This window comes from Gopherus flavomarginatus, chromosome 13 (genome assembly GCF_025201925.1).
Source record: "Gopherus flavomarginatus isolate rGopFla2 chromosome 13, rGopFla2.mat.asm, whole genome shotgun sequence".
In the NCBI taxonomy this organism is placed as follows: Eukaryota; Metazoa; Chordata; order Testudines; family Testudinidae; genus Gopherus; species Gopherus flavomarginatus.
In genome coordinates, this window is record NC_066629.1 from 12,011,931 (window position 1) to 12,033,179 (window position 21,249).

General features: G+C 44.2%; 1 protein-coding gene and 1 long non-coding RNA gene across 7 annotated transcripts in view; both read left to right on the forward strand.

The window, feature by feature from the left end:
* Positions 1–21,249, forward strand: part of LOC127033702 (uncharacterized) — a 332,515-nt gene that overhangs the window by 180,263 nt on the left and 131,003 nt on the right. The gene's annotated exons all lie outside the window — the stretch shown is intronic.
* The window catches only part of MSANTD2 (Myb/SANT DNA binding domain containing 2), a 39,869-nt gene continuing 25,370 nt past the window's right edge, over positions 6,751–21,249 (forward strand). For all 6 annotated transcript variants that reach the window (XR_007769150.1, XR_007769149.1, XR_007769148.1 and 3 more), the window contains exon 1: positions 6,751–7,254. Coding sequence is in view for 2 of the 6 variants with exons in the window: in XM_050921638.1 (XP_050777595.1) it covers positions 6,772–7,254 (483 nt within the window). In the remaining 4 variants the exon portion in view is untranslated. The remainder of the gene's footprint in view (positions 7,255–21,249) is intronic.

Here is a 21,249-nt window from a genome sequence, read left to right on the forward strand (position 1 = left end):
CATTTGCCACAGGGAGAGACAGGGATGGCTGGGGCTGAAGGCCCGGTCTTGGAGTTATGGGGGCCACAGGCCTGCCTCGGTGGAACTGTGTGAGTCCTTGGGGGCTGACACATGAAAAGGGTCACTCTCAAGAGACTAGTCAGAGCAGAGGTATAGACCAGACGTACAACCCCATGACACCCTCAGAAGACTCACCAGACGTCTCTATTTGGAGACCCTTGTTGTAACTTGCTTTTGGACTTGGCTACCCTGGAAAGACTGGAACTGCCATGTGTCTTAGCCAGAGGGCTACAGCTCCACAACCCTGCTCCCAGCATGTCATGGCGACCAGCCATTGGGGTCCCATATGAGTAGCACCATGTTGATCCCCAAGGAGCTACAGGCATATTTGGGAAAGGCACAATAACCGCGTTCCCTCAGTGCTAAGAAGGGAAGTGGTGGTGAGAATACAGGAAGGGCATCTTTGAATGAGCCAATCCAAAGGAAGATTGGGATAAATCAGATTTTGGCCACAGATGAACAGTGATATTGATAAATCCGATTCTCTGTCCATTCACGTATCCAGGCAGAGTTCCTCTAGGCGGCATCCACTGGCTCCCTTGATGGCTGTGAGAAGCAGTGGGCGCTGTCCGGGGTTCTCTGCTCGATGTCCCCATCAGGCTCCCTTCTTTTGACCCTTCGATCATACTCCTGTCCCTGTTATTTTATTAGTTGTCCCCTGGAATCATTTGGTTTCCAGGTCCTGCAGATCCTCCCCTTCTGGGGGTGAGTCCTTCAGCAATGGGCAGGCTTTCACCTGCCCATTTCTCGGAGCCCCATAGGTACACATGGGCACACAAGTTCCCACCTATAGATAGGTGACAACTGGAGGCCTGACACCTTAAGCGGTGCCTGTGAGTAGACCACAGAGGGGGCAGAAGGACAGTTAACCCTGGAACTGTGAAATATAGGCAATGGCTTTCCTAGACTGACCCACAAGCTCATGGATGTCATGAAAGCTAGGGACTGGGGTCACACATTTGCCATAGTCAGATCCCATCTCTGCTCCTGTCAGGGTGGTGATGGAGGTTAATAGAACGAGTAAGCTTTCAGTGGGAGAATGCTGCCCAGCTGATGGGTCACACTGTCTGTAGCCTGGTGGAACAGTCTTTCTCCTTGCAAAAACTTTCTACCTATAAAGATAGTTAAACCCTGGGACAAGTTACCAAGGGGGGTTGTGGAATCCTCATCACTGGAGGTTTTTAAGACTGCATTGGACAAACACCTGTCAGGGATGGTCTAAGTTTGCTTGTTTCTGCCTTAGTGTGGTAGGATGGACTAATGGATCTCCTGAGGTCTCGTCCAGTGCTACATTTCTATGAGTCCAATGATATGGTGACTAACTAGTCCCCACCCCGCACCCCATCCCCTTTCCTTAGTATTCAGATGGACTGTGAGAGACAAAGGAAGATGAGGGAGGTTAGAATATCACTGGTAGAAATCTCCTTCTGAGCTTGATCAGTCATGTCACTATGATCATAATTATGGAGAGGGAACAGCCGCTTTACAATTAAGATTGCAACGAGCCTTTCTGTTATAGAAGTTTATTTTAGCACCCCCACCCCCATGACTTTGAACCTTCGTTTGGCCTGAAAATGGCCAGATTTTCTCTGAAGCCAAAGGAGAACATTTCTGAAAAATTTGGAAAAGATTTATCAAACTATTTTTGGCTTACAGGGTATTAAAAATTAACCTGACTTGAAACAGAAGTCAAATCTGCCTCTCTCCAGCTCAAACTTTACATCTAGTTAAATCTCTTTGAAAACTCACGTGTTAGCTATATTTTAGGAAAACGGGTTATAATTAAGCAAAGTTATTAATGTATTTTGTTGTGGACCATCTGGGGCCCAGTCCCGCTCCACTTGATGCAAATGGGACTCTCTTTGCTATTGACCTCCTTGAGGGAATGGGATTGAACACTGTATGTTTGGGTCAACCAGTTGCCTTCTTGGCAGGGGTCAGCACCACCATGTTGACAAAATTACTATACTTAGTGATGGACGTTGGTGGGGGAGGGGAGTGTTATGTCATTCAGTCATTCAATTTTCAGACATGATGTTTCCTGGTAATGATCCGGTTGCCATCCGGACTAGCAGAGATGGATTTTATTGATTGGGTTTAAAACATTTTTTTATAACACCACAATTGAATTATTTGACACAGCAACTGTTTCCTATTATTGTCACCCTAGCCCTCCATTCTCCATTCCTTCTGTTTGCTTCATCCACTTGTTACATCTTGTTTCCCATTACATGGTAAGTTCTTTGGGACAGGGACAGAGTTTTATAAAGTGTTTGGACAGGGCCTATCACAGTCAGGGTCTGATCCTAAGTGAAGGTCTGGGTTTTACAGTAATACAAATAATAATGATAGATCCTTATAGACCATGATCAAATTGCGTCTCACCCTTTTCTACAATAAGCTAAATAGAGAGAGGTTCTTAAGTCTCTCATTGTAATGCAGATTTTCCAGGGATGGTATGATGGGATAGCCTAATTTTGGCAATTAATTTGGCAATTGATCTTTGATTATCAGCAGGTAAGTATGCCCAATGATCTGTGATGGGATGTTAGATGGGGTGGGATCTGAGTTACTACAGAGAATTCTTTCCTGGGTTCTGGCTGGTGAGTCTTGCCCACATGCTCAGGGTTTAACTGATCACCATATTTGGGGTCGGGAAGGAATTTTCCTTCAGGGAAGATTGGCAGAGGCCCTGGAGGTTTTTCGCCTTCCTCTGCAGCATGGGACACGGGTCACTTGCTGGAGTATTCTCTGCACCTTGAGGTCTTCAAACCACAATTTGAGGCCTGCAATAACTCAGACATAGGTTAGGGGTTTGTTACAGGAGTGGGTGGGTGAGATTCTGTGGCCTGCATTGTGCAGGAGGTCAGACTAGATGATCATAATGATCCCTTCTGACCTTAAAGTCTATGAGTCTATACTTACCACACTTTTCTGAGCTCTTCTTCAAGTGATAGAAGACTGCTATAATATAACAAGCACTATAAAAAAACAATGAAGCAACTATTCAATTGGATTCATTGGATAACTGGAACACTGTGTCCAGTTCTGGTATCCACAGTTCCAAAAGGATGTTGAAAAACTGGTAGGGTCTCAGAAAAGGGCTAGAAGAATGATCTGAGGCCTGGAAAACCTGTATTGTAATGACAGACTTTTAAAAACTCAGTCTGTTTAACTTATCATAGACAAGGTTAAGAGGGAAGTGATTGTGGTAGGTAAATATCTCCATGGGAAGAAGATCCCTACAGATCTAATACAATCCAGTGGCTGGAAGCTTAAGCCAGACAATTTCAGCTGAAAATAAAGTGCAGAGGTTTAACACTGATGGGAAATAACTTGTGGAACAGCTTATCAAGGGTCGCGGTGGATTTTGCCACACTTGAAGGCTTTACATCTAAACTGGATATGTTTCTAAAAGATCTGTTTTAGCCCGCCCAGAAATTATGGGCTTAATGCAGGAATCACTAGGTGACATTTTAAGGCCTATGTTTAGCTAGGAGGTCAAACTGGGTGAACATAATGCTCCATTAAGGCCTTAAACTCTGTGAATCTATTAATTCTGGTGTCAAAGGACCAGCCACTCACCTTGCGTCTGGAAGAGAGATGGCAGGAGCTCTGTAGCGGGCACTGATTTTGATAGCTTTCATAACTCAAGTCAGAAAAACTGTTCCTCATGTTTTCAGATGTTCAGGGTTAAGCCTCACTGGCAACTGGGTCATGGTCTGATAATGTTGAATCAGCGCTGGCGCTAGGCATAAGTAGACTAAGCAATTGCTTAGGCCACGAGCAGCTCAAAGGGGCCCCTTATTCACTTTTTTTTAATTATTATTATTATTTTCAGAAGAACTTGTGTTGTGGGGGAATATTCCTGCATAGGGCCCCCTGTGGGTTAGCACCACCTCTGTTGAAACATTAATTACTTTTTGAGATTAAAAAAATTCAACATTGAAAAAGTTTCAGAAAGGAGCCAAATGTCTAACTTTCTTTGTGCCCTTCTGCTTACCCAATGAAATTGTATTATAGCACAGCATTTGAATCACAACTGGAATTTGACAACAGGTGACACAAGAGGCAGTTTTGAAAGGCAGGACAGTAATTTTTTTTTTTATATTGACATCACTTGAAAACTAGATGATTCTCCACCATTCAAGCTGAGGAAAAATAATAAAGCCAGTGGAGGCCCCTGTCATCTGTGAATTCTTCCAACAACCAAAGCAAAGACACTGAGTGAAATCCTGATTGTATCCAGGGCATTTTCAAGGATCGGTTATTTTCACAATAATTTCAAGGTTGCCAAGGTACACAGATGTAGGTTTCCAGTCACACTTTGCTTGGCCAACTCCACTTGGTCTTTAAAGGTGCCCTTTTTGAGTTTGGGACAGGGTGAGAGATGAACAATCTTACGAGTCTCCTCCTGGTCCACGAAGATCCATCTCTGTTTGCTTTACTTTTGTGAAAACCTCTATTTTCATGAGTTTTTAAATTTAAAATTGTGGCTCTGACAGTGCCCAAAAAAAGAAAGTGAAAGAGATTTAGTGATGTCACTTCTCTTTGTATGCCAAGCAGATACAAATAATATTCCACTTTACCTCTCTCTGTCGTATTCTTACACATTGCTAGATTGCTGCTTTCTAGCATAGTGTGTGTGAAGAGGGAAGAAATGCCCAGATTACGAGGAATTCACATTACTGCCCTGATTAACATGTCCATAGAGTTTGTGATGTCTCCTCCCTATGCAGAAAACAAGCTACATGAGCGACTGAGGCCAAAGACAAACTTCAAGAAGAAATAAAAGACAGATGAACAATTGCTGTTTTTGTTGTTAAAGAATTAGTGGGATTTACAAAGACAGATGCTAACAAATGGGGGGGCAGACAGGACAGATAGCTTAGTGGTTTGAGCATTAGCCTGCTAAACCCAGGGTTGCAAGCTCAATCCTTGAAGGGGCCATTTAGCAATCTGGGGCAAAAATCTGTCTGGGGATTAGTCCTGCCTTGAGCAGGGGGTTGGCTTAGATGACCTCCTGAGGTCCCTTCCAACTCTGATATTCTATGAGTGTGGCAAGAAAAAAAATCACTTGACCTTTGCACCAATATACCCATCTGCAGAGCCTTTCAATCTATGTATGGAAAAAGCTACATTAAAATAATGGTATTAGGTTGCAAATCGAGCCCTAGAAAGTTAGGAAATGTCAGATTTACAGTGGCCAGTGCAATGTTAGTTCTACCCCTTATGTGTCCTCCCCTGAATGCAGCTAGGGATCTGATTATGTAATTAATGATTGTATCACAATGCAGAGGGAGCAGATCTGGCATTGCTCAGGCAACCTAAACTCTAGTATTACCTAACTTTTGAGTGCTTCCCCTTAAATAATTTTGTTAGTGTTTCAGTGGAAGGTCCCCCCACCCTGGAAGAAAAAAAGGTTAAAACCAAATTCTATCATGTGCAACTGCAACAACTTCCCCACATTATCAATAGGGCTTCAATCCTGAACTGTCAGCAGTGCAGCATAGACTATTACCTCTTGAATTGCAGGACATTAGCTAGCAGCTGGAGAAGTTCCCTATCCTGAGGTCAGGGTGTAGGATTTCCAGTCATCTGGTTTTCTACCAGAACGCCTAGTTGAAAAGAGACCCTGGCAACTCCGGTCAGCACTGCTGACCGAGCCGTTGAAAGTCCTGTTGGCTGCCCATGGAGGGGTAGGCAGGCTCCCCACCCCGCTCTGCGTGGCTCCCGGAAGCGGGTGGCACGTCCCTCTGGCTCCCAAGAACAGGCGTGGCAACGGGGGCACTGAGCGCTGCCCCCTCCCCAAGTGCTGACTCTACAGGAATCGCAGCCAATGGGAGCTACAGAGGCAGTACCTGCAGACAGGGGGAGTTGCCAAGACTCCCAGAGCCTGCAACCTGAACTCCCTGCCCTGAGCCTCCTTCCGCACTCAAACTCCCTCCTGGAGGCCACACTCTCCACCCACTCCTGCACCTCAACCTCCTGCCCCAGCCCTGAGCCGCTCCCTGCACCCCAAACTCCTTATCCTGGGCCCCACCCCCACCCCAGGGTATGGAGTGAGCAGAGGTGAGGCCTCAGAGAAGGGGCGGGGCAGGGGCAGGGCCTTGGGTAAGGGCCAGACAGAGCAAGGGTGTTTGGTTTTCTGCAGATAGAAAGTTGGCCAATCTGTTAGGGTGCACAAATGGGTTTAGCTGCTAGGAGGAGAAAATCCTGGCCCCAGGAGCTGGCTGTATACTTTGCACCACTGCACCTGAATGGGTGGAGGTGAGAGCAGCCACGCACTGTTAAGGGGTTTGCACTGAGGAGGTCACTCCGTTTTGGGGCGTCCCCTCTGGAGGGGTGACACCGGTTCCAGGTTCCATTTTACACTGGCGCATGAGCGGGCGCAGCCAAAGAACAGGCACCTCCGCAGCCCTCAGGCCCTGCCCTGAGCCAACCCCTGCACCCAGGCTCTGGCCAGCCACATGGCCCACGAGCACGCCCACTTCAAGCCCCGCTGGCAGACAGCCCCGCCCCTGCCCAGGCCACGCCCCCACCCTGTCCTCGAGCGCCCTCCGAGCGCGCGTGCACCGCCTCCCCCTCCCCCGGCACGTGCTGCCCGCGCGCGCGCGCGCTCCCCCCTTCCACCGCCTCCCTCCCCTCCGCCGGAAGCCCCTCCCGGCCAGGCGCGCGTCATATCCGCCCGCTCGGCTCCGCAGCTCCAATATGGCGGCGCCCTGTGGCTCCTCGCAGCTCCCGGCCGCCGAGTCGCCGCTGAAGATCCCCAAGATGGAGGTCCTGTCGCCGGGCTCGCCGGGGGCGCTCAGCGACGGCAACCCCAGCCTCTCCGACCCCTCCACGCCCAGCGGCGCCTCCCCGCTGGGGCCGGGCGGGCCGGGCTCTGCCGCCGCCGCGGGGGCCGGGGCGGGGGGCCGCGGCGGGGCATCGCCCTCCGTCTCCTTCTCGCCCGGCGGCGCCGCGGCGGCCGCCGCTTGCCGGGGCATGTCGTGGACGCCGGCCGAGACCAACGCGCTGATCGCGGTGTGGGGCAACGAGCGGCTGGTGGAGGCGCGGTACCAGCAGCTGGAGGGCGCCGGCACCGTCTTCGGCAGCAAGGCCCCCGGGCCCGCCATGTACGAGCGCGTCTCCCGGGCCCTGGCCGAGCTGGGCTACGAGCGGACCCCGTCCCAGTGCCGCGAGCGCATCAAGGTACCCGCCGCGCGGGGCGGGGGGTGGGGGGGGGGCAGCGAGGCCTCTCCCCGCCGGCCGGGGCAGGGGGCTGCGCTGCGCTGCGGGGGGCGCAGAGACCTCGGCCCCTGTCGGGGCTCGCCGGCAGCGCAGCGCGGGACGCGACCCGGCCTGACCCCGTGGACAGCTCCCGGGGACAGCGCCGGCGGCTCTGTCATGGGGCTCCCAGGAGGGTCGCTCAGACGGGGCCGGGCCGCGAACTGCTTCGTCCGTTGGATCCAATTGGGTGGCTCGGGCAAATCCGGCCTGCGCTGGGGTCAGTGATGTTACACCGGGGGGGGCCCTGATGCTGGGCTGCGAATCGGCCATTGCGCCGATACCAGATTTATATCTGTTTTATGATCACTTGAGCACCCGATTTATTTCTCTATTTTGCTTGGCGGGGAGGCAGCGTTCCCTCCCCAAGGCTTTTCTGGCCTTGTCTGGGACTCTGGAGTGGACAGGGGACTGGGCATGTCCATGTAGTGATGAGCAAGACTCCAGAGGCTGGATGTCTTCTTCCTTCAGAGCATCCTGAACTTCAGATAACCATCCTATTCTCATTGGGTGGGAAATCTCATGCAGACTAGTTTTCTTGCAAGACTTTTAGTCAAGTGATAAATATGGTGAAAAAGCTGTTTCTCTACTTCTAGTGCCAGCTGAAACCAAGCAGTGTGGAGGGGCACAAACTTCAGTCAGATTTTTAGTCCGCATTAAGAGCGAATATTCAGTGTGGTTCTTATTAGTTGAATGAGCTGGCTCCTCCTTTGTTCCAGGTTAGAATGTGCTTTCTGGAGCAGTAAGAAAGAACATCTTTCACCTTGTCTTGCTAGAGTGTGTACTGAATAATAAAAACCTGTTCAAGGGAGGTGCTTTAACTATAGCAGATGTGCTCATCAGAATTGGGCAAATAGGTTTTCTTTGCTTATGTAGAATGTGATGCTGAGAAGGTAGTGAGGCTTTTCACCAAATCCAGATTCACCTTTTGGGTAAATTTAGTCTTCCTTATCAGAGGCTTTAACCTTTTTAAGGTTAACCATTACTTTTGTGTATTTGTTTTTGTTTTTAAAAGACAGAGAGGGTACAATCATTGTTTGAAATCTTAATTTTCTAGCCTGTTAAGATGCATTGTAATGCTCTGTCAGCAGAGAACAAGCACTAATGGTCTAGGATTTTGACCACGATAAGAAATCAGGGTTTCCAGTGATTGATGCATGCGAATGTCTAAGGTGCTTTGTTTTTGTTAAAATAATGCACTTTTTTAAAGTTCCTTCAAAATGATCTGTTTACATTTCCCAAGTCTTAACACTTTTTCTTTTCTAGTCCATGATACTGACAAATCATTGAAAATGCTGATCAATGAACAGTAACATCCTGGCATTACCTCTTGCTCACATGTCTTATTGCTATGCAGTCAGTAAAGTCTTCTGGGTTCCCAATATAGAATTTCTAAGTAACCTACAATCTAGTACTCTTTTAAGTACCCCAGGCATTTTGACCTTACAGCATTCCAAAGTAAGATGGTATTTTTGTTTTTTGAGATTCAGGTAGAAGACACCTCAGCTGTAATTCTTCTATGCTGAATACTTTGGCACTGTTCAAGCAATGGGATTCCTATTTTACCCTCAATCCTGGACTCTGAAGACAGACTTGTCTCTGAAAAGTTGCTTTTTGCAAGGCACACCAGAAGCCATTAGAACACCCCTCTGTAGGGATATTGAGCTTTGAACCTGTGAGGTGTGGTCCTGGATATAATTTCTTAAACAACTGCAGTGTTTTTATAGTCTGCTTTAATTGTAGATTAAGCAGGAATGTTTGAGTTTACCATACTACTGTGGGTTTTGGGTGGTTTTTTGTGCATCTCAGCTGTAAGATTCACTCACTTTAAGTTTCCATACATTAACAGGAATTTAATCTTCATCTTCGGAGAGGAAAGTACTGTGTGTGCTGTCCTACTCTACATGTAGACTTGGTTACTTGTCTGACCTACCAAACGGTTGTGTGTCTCTCTCCTGCTTCTTGACCTACCATCTATTGCAGGCCACAGGTCTGCACTATTGCTCTACTTAATCATTCCCATTTACTTGAAATGCATAAACTATTTATTCTTGAAGCATGTGCTGGTTTTGTGCTTCTACTTGGTCATTTGATACAGTGTAAAACTTCTTTGAGTCCCGTGTTCTTGGGCATCTTCCAGGGATTTGCTGTGTAAATCAACCGGACTTCCATGAAACATGTGCATTTCTAGTTTTACTACAGGGTCTAGTGTATGGTGAAAAATTACTTAAAACTACTCCTCACTAGGGCTGCGTTGTTTGTCCAGTTTTCTTTCATGACAGTTTTCCGCTGTGTCTATACTTAACACTACAGCAGAGCCACTGTAGCTTTTTAAGTGGAGACACTTTCTGTCGTGATGGGAGAGGTTCTCCCATTGCTGTAGGTAATCCACCTACTTGAGACGCAGTAGCTAGGTCAAAGCAAGAATTCTTCCATCGACCTAGCACTATCTAGACAGACGTTTGATTGGCTTAAATACATCTGTGAGGTGTGGATTTTTTCAGATCTCTAGAAGACGTAGCTATGTCAATGTAGACCAGGCCTTGATTGCTATGGGATGGTGGAGGAAACCTTATGCAGTGACTGCAGAAGACTATTGGATTAATTCAGCTGTTCTTGTTACAAACTCTGGAGTAAATTTCATGTTTCCCAAGAGCAGTACATAGTAAGTTCTAGGGTGAAAGGCTTTCATATTTAGCAGCATTTGGGTTTGGGTGAGCCTGTTGGTTTGAACAGGTCACAAGATGATTGCCCTCAAAAAAGTGTCTGTATACCAGAATGAACATTTTAATGACTCTGTTACAATCCATTCACGTAGACTGCTCTAAGCTTTTTCCTAGGAAGTTGCTCCCCCACCCCTTCCCAGCAGACTGAAAGTTTTAAACAGAACTTTGCCAGCCTGAAATGATCAAGGTTGGCAAAGTCAATGAATGAGCTACATTATTTCATGCTTGTGTATCACAATGATAAGAAATTGAGGAAAAACTGAAGTTTTTCCATTCTCAAGCTTGAGCTTGTCATGTAGTGATATCTCCAGGAGCATCACTTAGCAGTTTTGTCAGATACTAGTCTATAGACCCTTCTGGAACAATCTGATACACTTACTATGAACTGTGTAGGCTATTCTAAGCATTAGAAAGTATCATTTAGGCCTTGTCTACACTGCCACTTTACAGCACTGAAACTTTCTCGGTCAGGAGTGTGAAAAAAAACGCCCTGAGCGATGCAAGTTTCAACGCTGTAAAGTGGCAGTGTAGACAGTGTACTAGCACTGGGAGCTACTCTACTCACGGGGGAGAGAAGGTTTACCGCGCTGGGAAACCTCTCTCCTGGCGCTGGTTCCCTGCCTACACAGCCATGTTAAAGAGCTGTTGTGGCAGCGCTTTAACGTTGGTAGCGAAGACATACCCTTAGTATCTGTTAAAACCGTTTGATTTACTTTTTGTGTGTGAATGTTTCCGATTGATACATTATCTGTGAATGAGTAAATTCTATGAGAGGCTAAACCTCAGGCTTCCTGCCAAAATGGACAGGTGAAGAACAGCAGTTAAATGTTAGTGCTGTCCAATACTGTGACTCAGCTGCTGCCACTTACTTGTGAAGATGACTTTTTTTGGTGCATTCTTTTTACATCTTGAACCCGTTCCATAATGGAGCTTAGTGTGTTACAGTATACCCCACAAGAGTGAGATCATGCCATTACCTAATCTTTTGCATACCCTGGAACCCTGCTGTTACGATGCGCTTCAGTACAGTCATCTGAGAGAATGAGAGTATCGTATGGAAAACATACTCAGAGGACCATTCAGGATAGTACTGGAGTGCTCAGAACCAGACCTTTCTCACTAATTATCCAGCATCAGCCAAGGCTGACATTTTTTATCAATGGAACCAAGAGTTGGTCTTGATGTAGAAATTACGAAGTGAAATTCTCTGGACTGTTTATGGACAATGCCAGGCTAGATGATCACAGAGGATTCTGGTTTTCCATGATTTAAAAAAAACAACCCCACAATTCTCTGAAAAACCCAACCTGCATTTTTCCACTATTAAAATGAAACTCTGAACTTTCGTTTTCCTAGCCATGCTATATATTGGCATTAGTTGAACACAATGTTCTATTGATATGGTAGAACCCCATTTATTTGATCTGATTGGGACCAGGCCCAGATCAGACAATCAAAACTTTGGATAACCCAGAGAGTTTATGCCCCAGGTGATGGGGCTCGGGCTGTCAGCCCCAGTTCAGTTAATACAGAGAAGCTCGATAAACAGGGCTTTACTCGATTTTTTTTTCCCACAAAATGTAAATATTAAAGATTCTCTGTAAAAGCACACATTCTTTGGGTTTTTTCCCCCATTGGCAGTCAGATTTCTAGGATCCCCGATTATCACAATCATGCCTTCTGGCTTTAAAATACCAACTCCCATGGAATGTCAGTGAGATGTGGACTCCTGGCTCCTTTGGAAATGTCAGCCTAAATCGCTTTGTTTAAATAAGTTATAGTTGAACCTCCACATTGGTGTGTGTGGTGTTTTTTTTTATATAATTTTGACTGGTATCTCTTGACATGCATTGAACGAAGAAACTAAAATTAATGAAATTGCAACTCTAGTATATAAACAAAATATTTGGGATGCTACTTTTCTTAGGTCATTACTTATGTTTAGTGTTTTTAAACAATAACTACTTTGGTTTTCCTCAAACACTTAAATTCCATAGACTCTAGGTTCACCTCCCCCCACCAACTCATTTAGCCCACTCTTCTGAAGAATAGTGTGTTCCACTTTTCAGTTGTATCAGATACATGCATCGTGTTTGAATTAGGGTAAAATGCAAAGCATGATCCCAGTTCAAATTCGTCTGTCTTTTAACATCTGCATATGCTTTTCTCCACATGTGCACAGCTGGCCTGCAATCTAGAAATGAGCCTGCTTTTAAATTTAGCCGCTCTAAAGATTCTGGTTCAAATTTAAGGATTCATATGTAACAGTTCTAATAATTATTGCTATTTTCAAACGGAGACATGTTGAATATGACCCTGTTGATCTAGAAAGTTCTCTGGACCAACCGGCTTGGTAACCACAAAACACAGGAAAATTAAATCTTAGTTTCCACATCAATATCTCAAAAGATTTTCGTTGTGCATGTATTTTCCCTATTCTACAAATTTTAAATGATATCCTTAATTTTATCATTTCTTGGTCATTGATACTTTCTACTGATTATTCAGTGGGTCTTCAAATTGCCTGTGGTCTCATAGTTCTTGTTAACAGAAGAATTATTTGCTAAAATACATGGGGTTGTTGCCCCGTATTTTTGTTACTCTTCACTTGTATGTGAGCAAAAATTGTTCAGTAGAGAAATCAGTCAACGTGGTTTACATGGCATTGGCCTAGCTACCCCTGTACAGTAATGTGAAGAGGAAGTCTCTTCTGTTTGATTTTTGATTCAGAATTTCCACAAAAAAAAGCTGTATTCTGGAGAAGGTATCACAAAACATCCCACATCCTGCATGAAGTGCAAATTCATTTTTTAAAACTATGCATCTTCCCTTCACCTAAAACTCTCTCTGCTTTAGAGAGTGAACAAGAGTTTAATTCTTAGCCTGAATCGCAAAGCATAGAGATTAACTACGTAAAAGCTGAGCTTTTATATAGTGCTTTGCATTGTCAGACTGATGTATGTACAATAATATGAAGATCAAAAGCTGATGTGTTAGTGAAAGTGATGTTCCTCAGGATTAGTTAGAATTGAGTTACAATACTTGGGTTATGTGGTCTTATCCCAGTCGTAACATTTAAATGCATCACTGAAAACAATATGTGTAGGATGCACTGTGACAATGGGCACAGTGTGTAAAGTCTTTGGCCAATCAATCTCCTCTAGCCAAAACAGCAGAAATGTTCAAAGGTTCTGCCTTTAGACTTTTTTCTAGAAGGAAAAAGAGTACTGTTAAATAGTATACCTATATCATTTAACAAAATACTTTGCAGTAATCTTATACATCTTAAAATCCTCTTAAAGAATTTCTCCTCCAATAACATTTACACTCTTCTTCAGCAAAGGTAAAATAGTTTACCTTGTGCATTTGACAACACTGTGTTTATGAGTTTGACTCATAGGCAGAATTTTCATTAACTTATTTCAGTTTATCTGTACGTACTATAGCCACAACTATCACCATCTTTCAGATTAATATGCCTTTCCAGGTGGACAGTACCCTTCAGAGTTGCAACTTAACATTGTACTGATGCTAGTAATTTGAACTTGACTCCGTTTTTTAATAAACGGTTGGACTAGTTATCTTCCTTTTTTGTATTCAGTGTTGCCATGTTGTTCCCAGAATATTAGAGACACAAGGTGGGTGAGGTAATATCTTTTATTGGACCAACTTCTGGTGGTGAGAGAGACAAGCTTTTGAGCTACACAGGTCAGAAGAAAGCTCAGATTTCTCTTTCACCAACAGAAGTTGGTCCAATAAGATGTTACTTCACACTCTTTGGCTTCAGCTAGAGTGCGAATCTATTTTAAAATATTGACTCTCTATCCACTCTTGTGACTGAGCCCTACGTGGCCAACCCAGTGTTGATCTCTGTGTGTGTGTGTGTGTGTGTGTGTGTGTGTGTGTGTGTGTATGTGTGTATATATATATATATATATATATATATATATATATATATATATATATATATATATATATATATATATATATAAACTGTTAAGGCCAAAAAGTGTCAAATAAGCCAAAACAGAGTGACTTACCTGGGGCACCTGGTGGGTCGAGGAACCATAAACCCCCTACAGGCCAAGGTGGATGCTATCCAAAAGTGGCCTGTCCCAAGGTCAAAGAAACAGGTCCAATCCTTCTTAGGCTTGGCCAGGTACTACAGGCGATTTGTACCACACTACAGCCAAATCGCTGCCCCACTGACCGACCTGACCAAAAAGATCCAGCCAAATGCAGTTAAGTGGACTAATGAGTGTCAAAAGGCCTTTACCCAACTTAAGGCAACGCTCATGTCTGACCCTGTGCTCAGGGCCCCGGATTTTGACAAGCCATTCCTAGTAACCATGGATGCATCTGAGCGTGGTATAGGAGCAGTTCTCATGCAGGAAGCAACGGATCACAACTTCCATCCTGTCATGTTTCTCAGCAAGAAACTGTCTGAGAGGGAAAGTCACTGGTCAGTCAGTGAAAAGGAATGCTACGCCATTGTGTACGCCCTGGAAAAGCTACGCCCATATGTTTGGGGACAGCGGTTCCAGCTACAAACTGACCATGCTGCGCTAAAGTGGCTTCATACTGCCAAGGGGAACAACAAGAAACTTCTTCGTTGGAGTTTAGCTCTCCAACATTTTGATTTTGAAATTCAGCACATCTCAGGAGCTTCTAACAAAGTAGCTGATGCACTCTCCCGTGAGAGTTTCCCAGAATCTAGTAGTTAAAAAGTGTTCTTAAAATGTACAAGTCTGTTAGTTATATACTTAGTGGTATATGTAAAGGTGCATGTGTTGTATTAATCTGTTTAGTTTAAAGTTCTAGGAGGAAATCGCCGCCAGTGAGCTTCCCCACTGTCTGCAATTTATATATCATGCTGATATGAAGGGAAAGACCTTATAACCTAGTCATCGCTTGTCCAAAATCTTGAGTTGTATTACAGAGTAACTACCTCCACTGATCTGTCCATATGATGCCCATGATCATAGCAGCTGAATACGTGTGTATAGCAATCGTACACCACACTCCAAACTGTTCGGTGGATTTCTGCTGGACTTCAGATATTCTCAGCAGACATTTTATTTTTTAATTGTAAGAGCATCTTTTAAACAGCTTTCATATGATTTGATGCATTTACCGGTAATCTCCAGAGAGATCTCTGGAGATATTTAAGAGTAGGTTAGATAAATGTCTATTAGGGATGGTCTAGACAGTATTTGGTCCTGCCATGAGGGCAGGGGACTGGACTCGATGACCTCTCGAGGTCCCTTTCAGTCCTAGAGTCTGAGTCTATGTGGTATAAATCACAGAACAAAAAAACACCCAGAAGATTCTAATTGGAAAGTCTTCTGTTAGATGATGAAGAGACACAAGTAAGAGGGAAACAACAATCTGTATTTGAATATTAACTTTAAGTGGCAAACGTTAACTCTAGAACACATCTCTTGGGCATCCCATTTTTAATTAAAGATTTTAAATCATGATCCAGCACATCTAATATTTCAAAAATTGGAAACTTGTTTTCTGGTTTTTCTAGCTTCGACTTCCAGTCACTGGCTTTTACCCCTTTTGTCTGATAGATTAGAGCCCTCTGTCGTGTCCTCCCTGGGCTGATGATATAGACCACGTTACCTCTTAACCTTTTCTTCAGTACACTGAATAGATTTAAATGCCTTAAGTCTCTGTGTGAGGCATGTTTTCCAGGGCTTGTAGCTCTCCTCCAAATAATCACCAATTTCTAAACTTCCTTGGTGGGAGGTCCTCCCACCGTCTCTGCATACATGAGAATAGCTTCCTGATGGCACCTGTAAGGTGGGGAAAAATTACAGTAGACAAATGCAGCAATGATAAGGATGAGTTTTGGAACTTCCTTATGGACATAGTGCAACAATATGTTGTAGGAGCAGCGCCTGAAGATTGCAGTGGGCTATTGCTGATAATTGTTGTGTGTCCATGTGTTGTCTTCTAGAGGATCAAACTATGAGTAGATTCTGTTTGCAGATGTTAATATTAAGAGTTCTGAAGAAAGTGTAAACTTCCCCTAGGTGACTGAGCCATGTCTGTTTCCCAAATATACAATGGAAGTATCTTTCTCCTATAAGCTGACTACAAGAGTATTGAAATATACAACGTAATCTGCACTAGTCACTTCCAAGTGGATTGTGTTATCTATCCCAGCTGGCACAAGTCCACATTAATAATCTCGTAAGTGTCAGTTTAGTGGCACTTAGTTCATTGTTTTTTAATCGTGTCCTTAACTGATTAAGGCAGACTATTATTTGGGCCTCCTGTCCTTGACAATGATGTTCCAAATTACTTTTAGGTTGGCAGGTAAGAATCTGAATGGCCAAGATGCAGTAGTTGCTGCTAGAAGATTGAATGTTTCTATACTCTCGTACATTTTATTAAGTGCTTTAGAATTTACTGGATGCCCCTGAAATTAATGAAACCCACAAATTTAGAGCAAAGTTAGCTGTGATACACTGGAATTGTAGGTTTTTGTTTATACAGCTAAATGTACACCTACATTAGTTTCTTGAGCAAGGATGGCTAACACTATGGTCTTGTCAGTTACCTTCTCTTGTTGAACTTTTTGGTTTTGGGCAAGATTGAGAAGGTGGCATTGGGGTAATTTCTTTCATTAATTGAATTCCACACATTTCCATGATCTTGGACAATCTGGTTTCAGATGTGTATGTTCTCAATGGAGGCTAATATCTCTCTCGTGATGCCTAAGGTCAAAGTGTCAGTGGTCATCCTAGTAGGCCAGCAGCTTTTGATGGTGTTGACTAAAATCTAGGTTCTTCTAAGGGTGGATGAGAGAGCCTTATCCTGGAGTAAGGCCTTCTTTCAGAGGTTTATTCTGATCTACTGTATTTCCAAGAGCCATGAAAATCATGGTTCCATCCCATCTACTCTCTTTCACTTATTGTGAAGCTACAAGTGAGAGACAACAGGATGTAGTCTCACTGCTCTCCAATGCTTCGTGGACGGTGATCTGGACGATGAACCAGCTGTGATTCAACCCAGGTCAGAAGCAACTGATGTCTTGTTAGAAAGAAGCACTTAGGCAAATGGATGGAAGCAACATCTGCAGAGGATTTCAGCTTTTTGGCAAAGTGACTTGTGCTCTCATGGTTCTATTTGATCCACCACTTATCAATTCTTAGGTGATGCCGGCCCTTACTGCCATATATTCTGCTGCTAGCCAAGAGGCTGGACCAATCAGTGCTTTTTTCCACTTCTGTACTAGGAGCTGCCCCTGAAATCTGCCTGGATGACCAGACAGAAGGAATTTGATAGCCAAGGTATAAAGGAGGCCTTAATAAACCCTAGGATGAGGAATACAACTGAAAAATAATCCTTGATGGCCTTTGAACAATAGAGAGGGTGTTTTTCCTTGAAGGCAAGCAAATCTACTCTGCGATGCCTTTATTCATTAAAGATCACCATTAGTGCTTTTAAGGACTGTTATTAAATAGTCTGCAAAACAGTGTCTTGGTCAGCAGGTGAGAGCACAATAGCAAAGACTCGGTGAAGAGAGTAATTGTCCACTCCATCTCACCCCAAATGCATGAGCTAATGCACTATAGCTTTGTTTTTGCTCAAGGAGCTGTATCTTGAGCTCTTGACACAAGGAAGGAATGCTTTTAATGGTAGCTGTGTTCAAGTAATTCATTGATATGGAGTCTAGTTTTTCCCTTCCTTTTACAGTCACGTGTTCAGATCTAGATCTGTCTAGTGCTTGTTGCCATGATATTGGTGCTTCGATGGGTTCTCTATACCAAGTTTGAAGCATTTGTGCTCAGTACCAGTAAGACTTTCTGTTGTCTGTCTTTAACGGTAGCAGGAATCCTTCCCATTACTCCACTTCAGGCTTTGCCACCAGAGCCCTAGCACCTAGGAACCCTAATGGTGGTTGGGTTGCCATGAGGGGTGGCACTGGCAGTCTACGCCAGACTTCCTTGATGCCTTGACTAAGTTGGGACATACTCTGCTTGCTCTGCTGGGCTGGATAACAAGCAAGGGTCTCTTCCCTGAACATGCATCTGCCCCATCTTTGCCCCCACCCCCAAAGCCTTCTGTACTTGTGGAGATTTTCTGAACTACCTTGTCCTTATGGAGCCCTGGGTCCTCAACTCTTGTGGAAATGGACTAGACAGAGCTATAGATCTCCATCCTCAAAGGAGATGAGGTCTAGCTGCTGTTCTGCTCCTTCCAGCTTGGTTTCTCTGGAGCTGTCATCTCAGACAAGACAGGTTAATAAGTAAACACTTCAAAACTTCTTATCATTCTAATTTTCTTCAGGCATTACTGTGGACTTCATTGCTCCTTAGCTGACAATGTCTGGACTAATAATATCAAGTCCCTCAGAGGGTAGGAGTGATTTTACTTCTCAGCATCTCTGGCTGCTGCTGCTGCCACTAATGAAAAAATCAATCCAGTTGTATCTCCTGGGGTCTAAAGTATGTGCCTCAGCCACTGTAGAGGAGAATCACTAACAAACTATTGCTTGAGTTAAATTACTTGAGGATGGAAGCAAAGTTCAGCATGTCTGAGGGCTAGCTGGTGGCCAAATAAGTCCAAAGAGCAAATCAAGAAGTGGAGGATCTGAGGTGGTCCAAAATAAGTCGGAAAACTGACACAGCTCTATCTTCTTGCGTAAGGATTATCAGTCTTAACTCACCCTACAAATGACAATTTCTGATGGGTTTGAGCTATGTTCCCATGGACAAGATAAGGTTCATATCTCAGAACAGAGGCAAATGAAGCTCATGAGGTTGTTTTTCCCCTTATCTCTACTGTCTTTTTCAAGACAACATTCTGCTCAGCTTTTGCAGTAGATAGCTGACATCCCGTACACTGTTACATTGGATAGGGTGGTCCTGTTTCCTCACTCCAAATTCCTGTCTCAAGTGATCTCTGGTGCTGGACATCAACCTGCTGGCTTTGTTCTCCAAGTCTTAGTGGCATCGAGGGAAGTATTTTTCACATCAGGGTCCATATTGTGGACAGAAGATTCTTAGCTATTTAAATGAGACCAAAACAATCCAAACATCTCTGGTTGCTCTGGCTTATAGGGATAAGAGAGAGACAGTCCTGCTCAACCCACAGGGTCATTTATTTGGACAGTCCATGTATGCTTGACTGTTCTGACTTGGCACATGTTCAGCCACCTCTGAGAGTTGGCTCACCTTCAAATAGGTGTAAGGCAGCCTCTGTTACTTGCTTTTTCAAAATCTCTCTCGCTGAACTATGCAAGGCTGCTCTTTGGAACTCTGGTCCTTTACTCAGCATTATAACTTGGACTTGGTCGTCTTATCTCATGGCCAGTTCAGGACACTCTTAACTAATCCCTGCTTACCTGCAGAAGGCTGACTACTGCTTATTTATTTGCTGAGAGAGAAGTCATATGGCTCGCTCTCAAAGGATCGGCAAGGATTCCTGAATCCGTAGATGGAACTGATGCTGGTTTTGGTCTCTGTTTCTTTTGTGTCTTATGACTCCAGAGCAATGGGGAGGAGGCAAGTGGCCCCAACAGACCCCGCTTGCTTGAAGCTGCTGAGCTGAGCACGCAAGAATGTAGATCTAGGTGAACAATTTGAAGAATAAGTGTTACAGCTTCTTGTTCTGCCAGGATGGCTTTCAACTGGATTTTGGTATTTGCTCCGTATAGGCTCTGGTGACAATTCTGAGTAAGCATGTTGGACTCTGACACTAATTCCAGTCTCTTGAATCATCCTCTCATTAAAAAAGTGCTTCAGGGCACCAGTTACTGAGAGCACTTCTAGTGAAGAGATGTTAAACTCCCCTCTGTGTTGCTTTCCTTGTACCTGCTACCCTGGCAAGAGGACTTCTGAGATGGGAACTTTAGTAAAATAAAGATGTTTAATGTACCATTCATTAGATTTTATCTCAGAAGTAGAGCCAGTTTGGAATGGGGAGTGTATATATAATATTATTATTATTAATAATAGGATATCTCCTATTATATCTCCTAGAGCTGGAAGGACCTTGAAAGGTCATCGAGTCCAGCCCCCTGCCTTCACTAGCAGGACCAAGTACTGATTTTTTGCCCCCAATCCATAAATGGCCCGCTCAAGGATTGAACTCACAATACTGCGTTTAGCAGGCCAATGCTCAAACCACTGAGCTATGCCTCCCCCCTTTCTGAGTTTTACTGCTCTTAGAAAATAATTTCATTCTTTTGGCCAAACTGTCTTTTTTTAAAAAAATAAATAAAAATAAAAACCTGCTTGCACAAAGAGAGCTATTAGGAGCCACCTGAGCGGAACAAAAATTCAGATCACCCATATTTTTTTATTCAATATGTAGATTTTTAAGCTCTGGTAAGCTGCAAGGTGGTCATGCAGAATCATGTGGGGCAGCAGTGAAACAGACCAGAATATGCCAGTTCAGTGTTGTTAAAGCCATGTGCTGTAGAGGCACAAAGATATCCATGGTGGAGAAAATGGAAAATGTCTGTGGGGAGGAGAAAATAGTGGCAGTCCCCACTCTCCGGGAAAGGAAAATAGAGGTCCCACCAACAGTTTTTAACTATAGATTGGCAGGAGGAGCTCTTCTCTTTCAGAAGCTAGTGGGGTTGTAGAAAGCTTTGAATATATCAGACGTCTACTGACCAGAGGTGGATATGAAAGAAGGAATCATCCAAGCAAGGTCCTGGGTCCTTTTGGCTGTAATCTCAGCATGTGCTTTCCATTCTACCTAAGTATCTGGAGATGTGTTCTGACCAGGGCACTGCCTCCTTCATCTTTTGCATTGGTGTCTGCTGAGTAGGTGCTTGGTGAACTTTTGCCATGGTCTTCGCAAAATAATGTTGTTGAGGGCTGAATGAAATAAATGGCTGCTAATAAGATTGCCTCTGCTGAAGTCTTAAATGGATAATTTGGTAACATCCGTGCAAGGGAGAACTCTTTTTTGAAACTTAAACTTGAGTTTTAAGCATTTCCGCCAGTGTTTGCAGATGTTGAGGGCTCCCAAAGGACCTAATCAGAGGATATTGACGCTTCTCAGTTAACTTTGCTGGAGACAATACTGTGTTTTATTTAGCTTGGCTATTTAATAAAGCAGTTAGAATCTCTTGGACCTTATAATTGAGACAGCTGTAACATTCTTGCTCAGCTGGATAAGGAAATATTGCAAGGTGTGTAAGAATATAAAATTGTCATGAAAACTC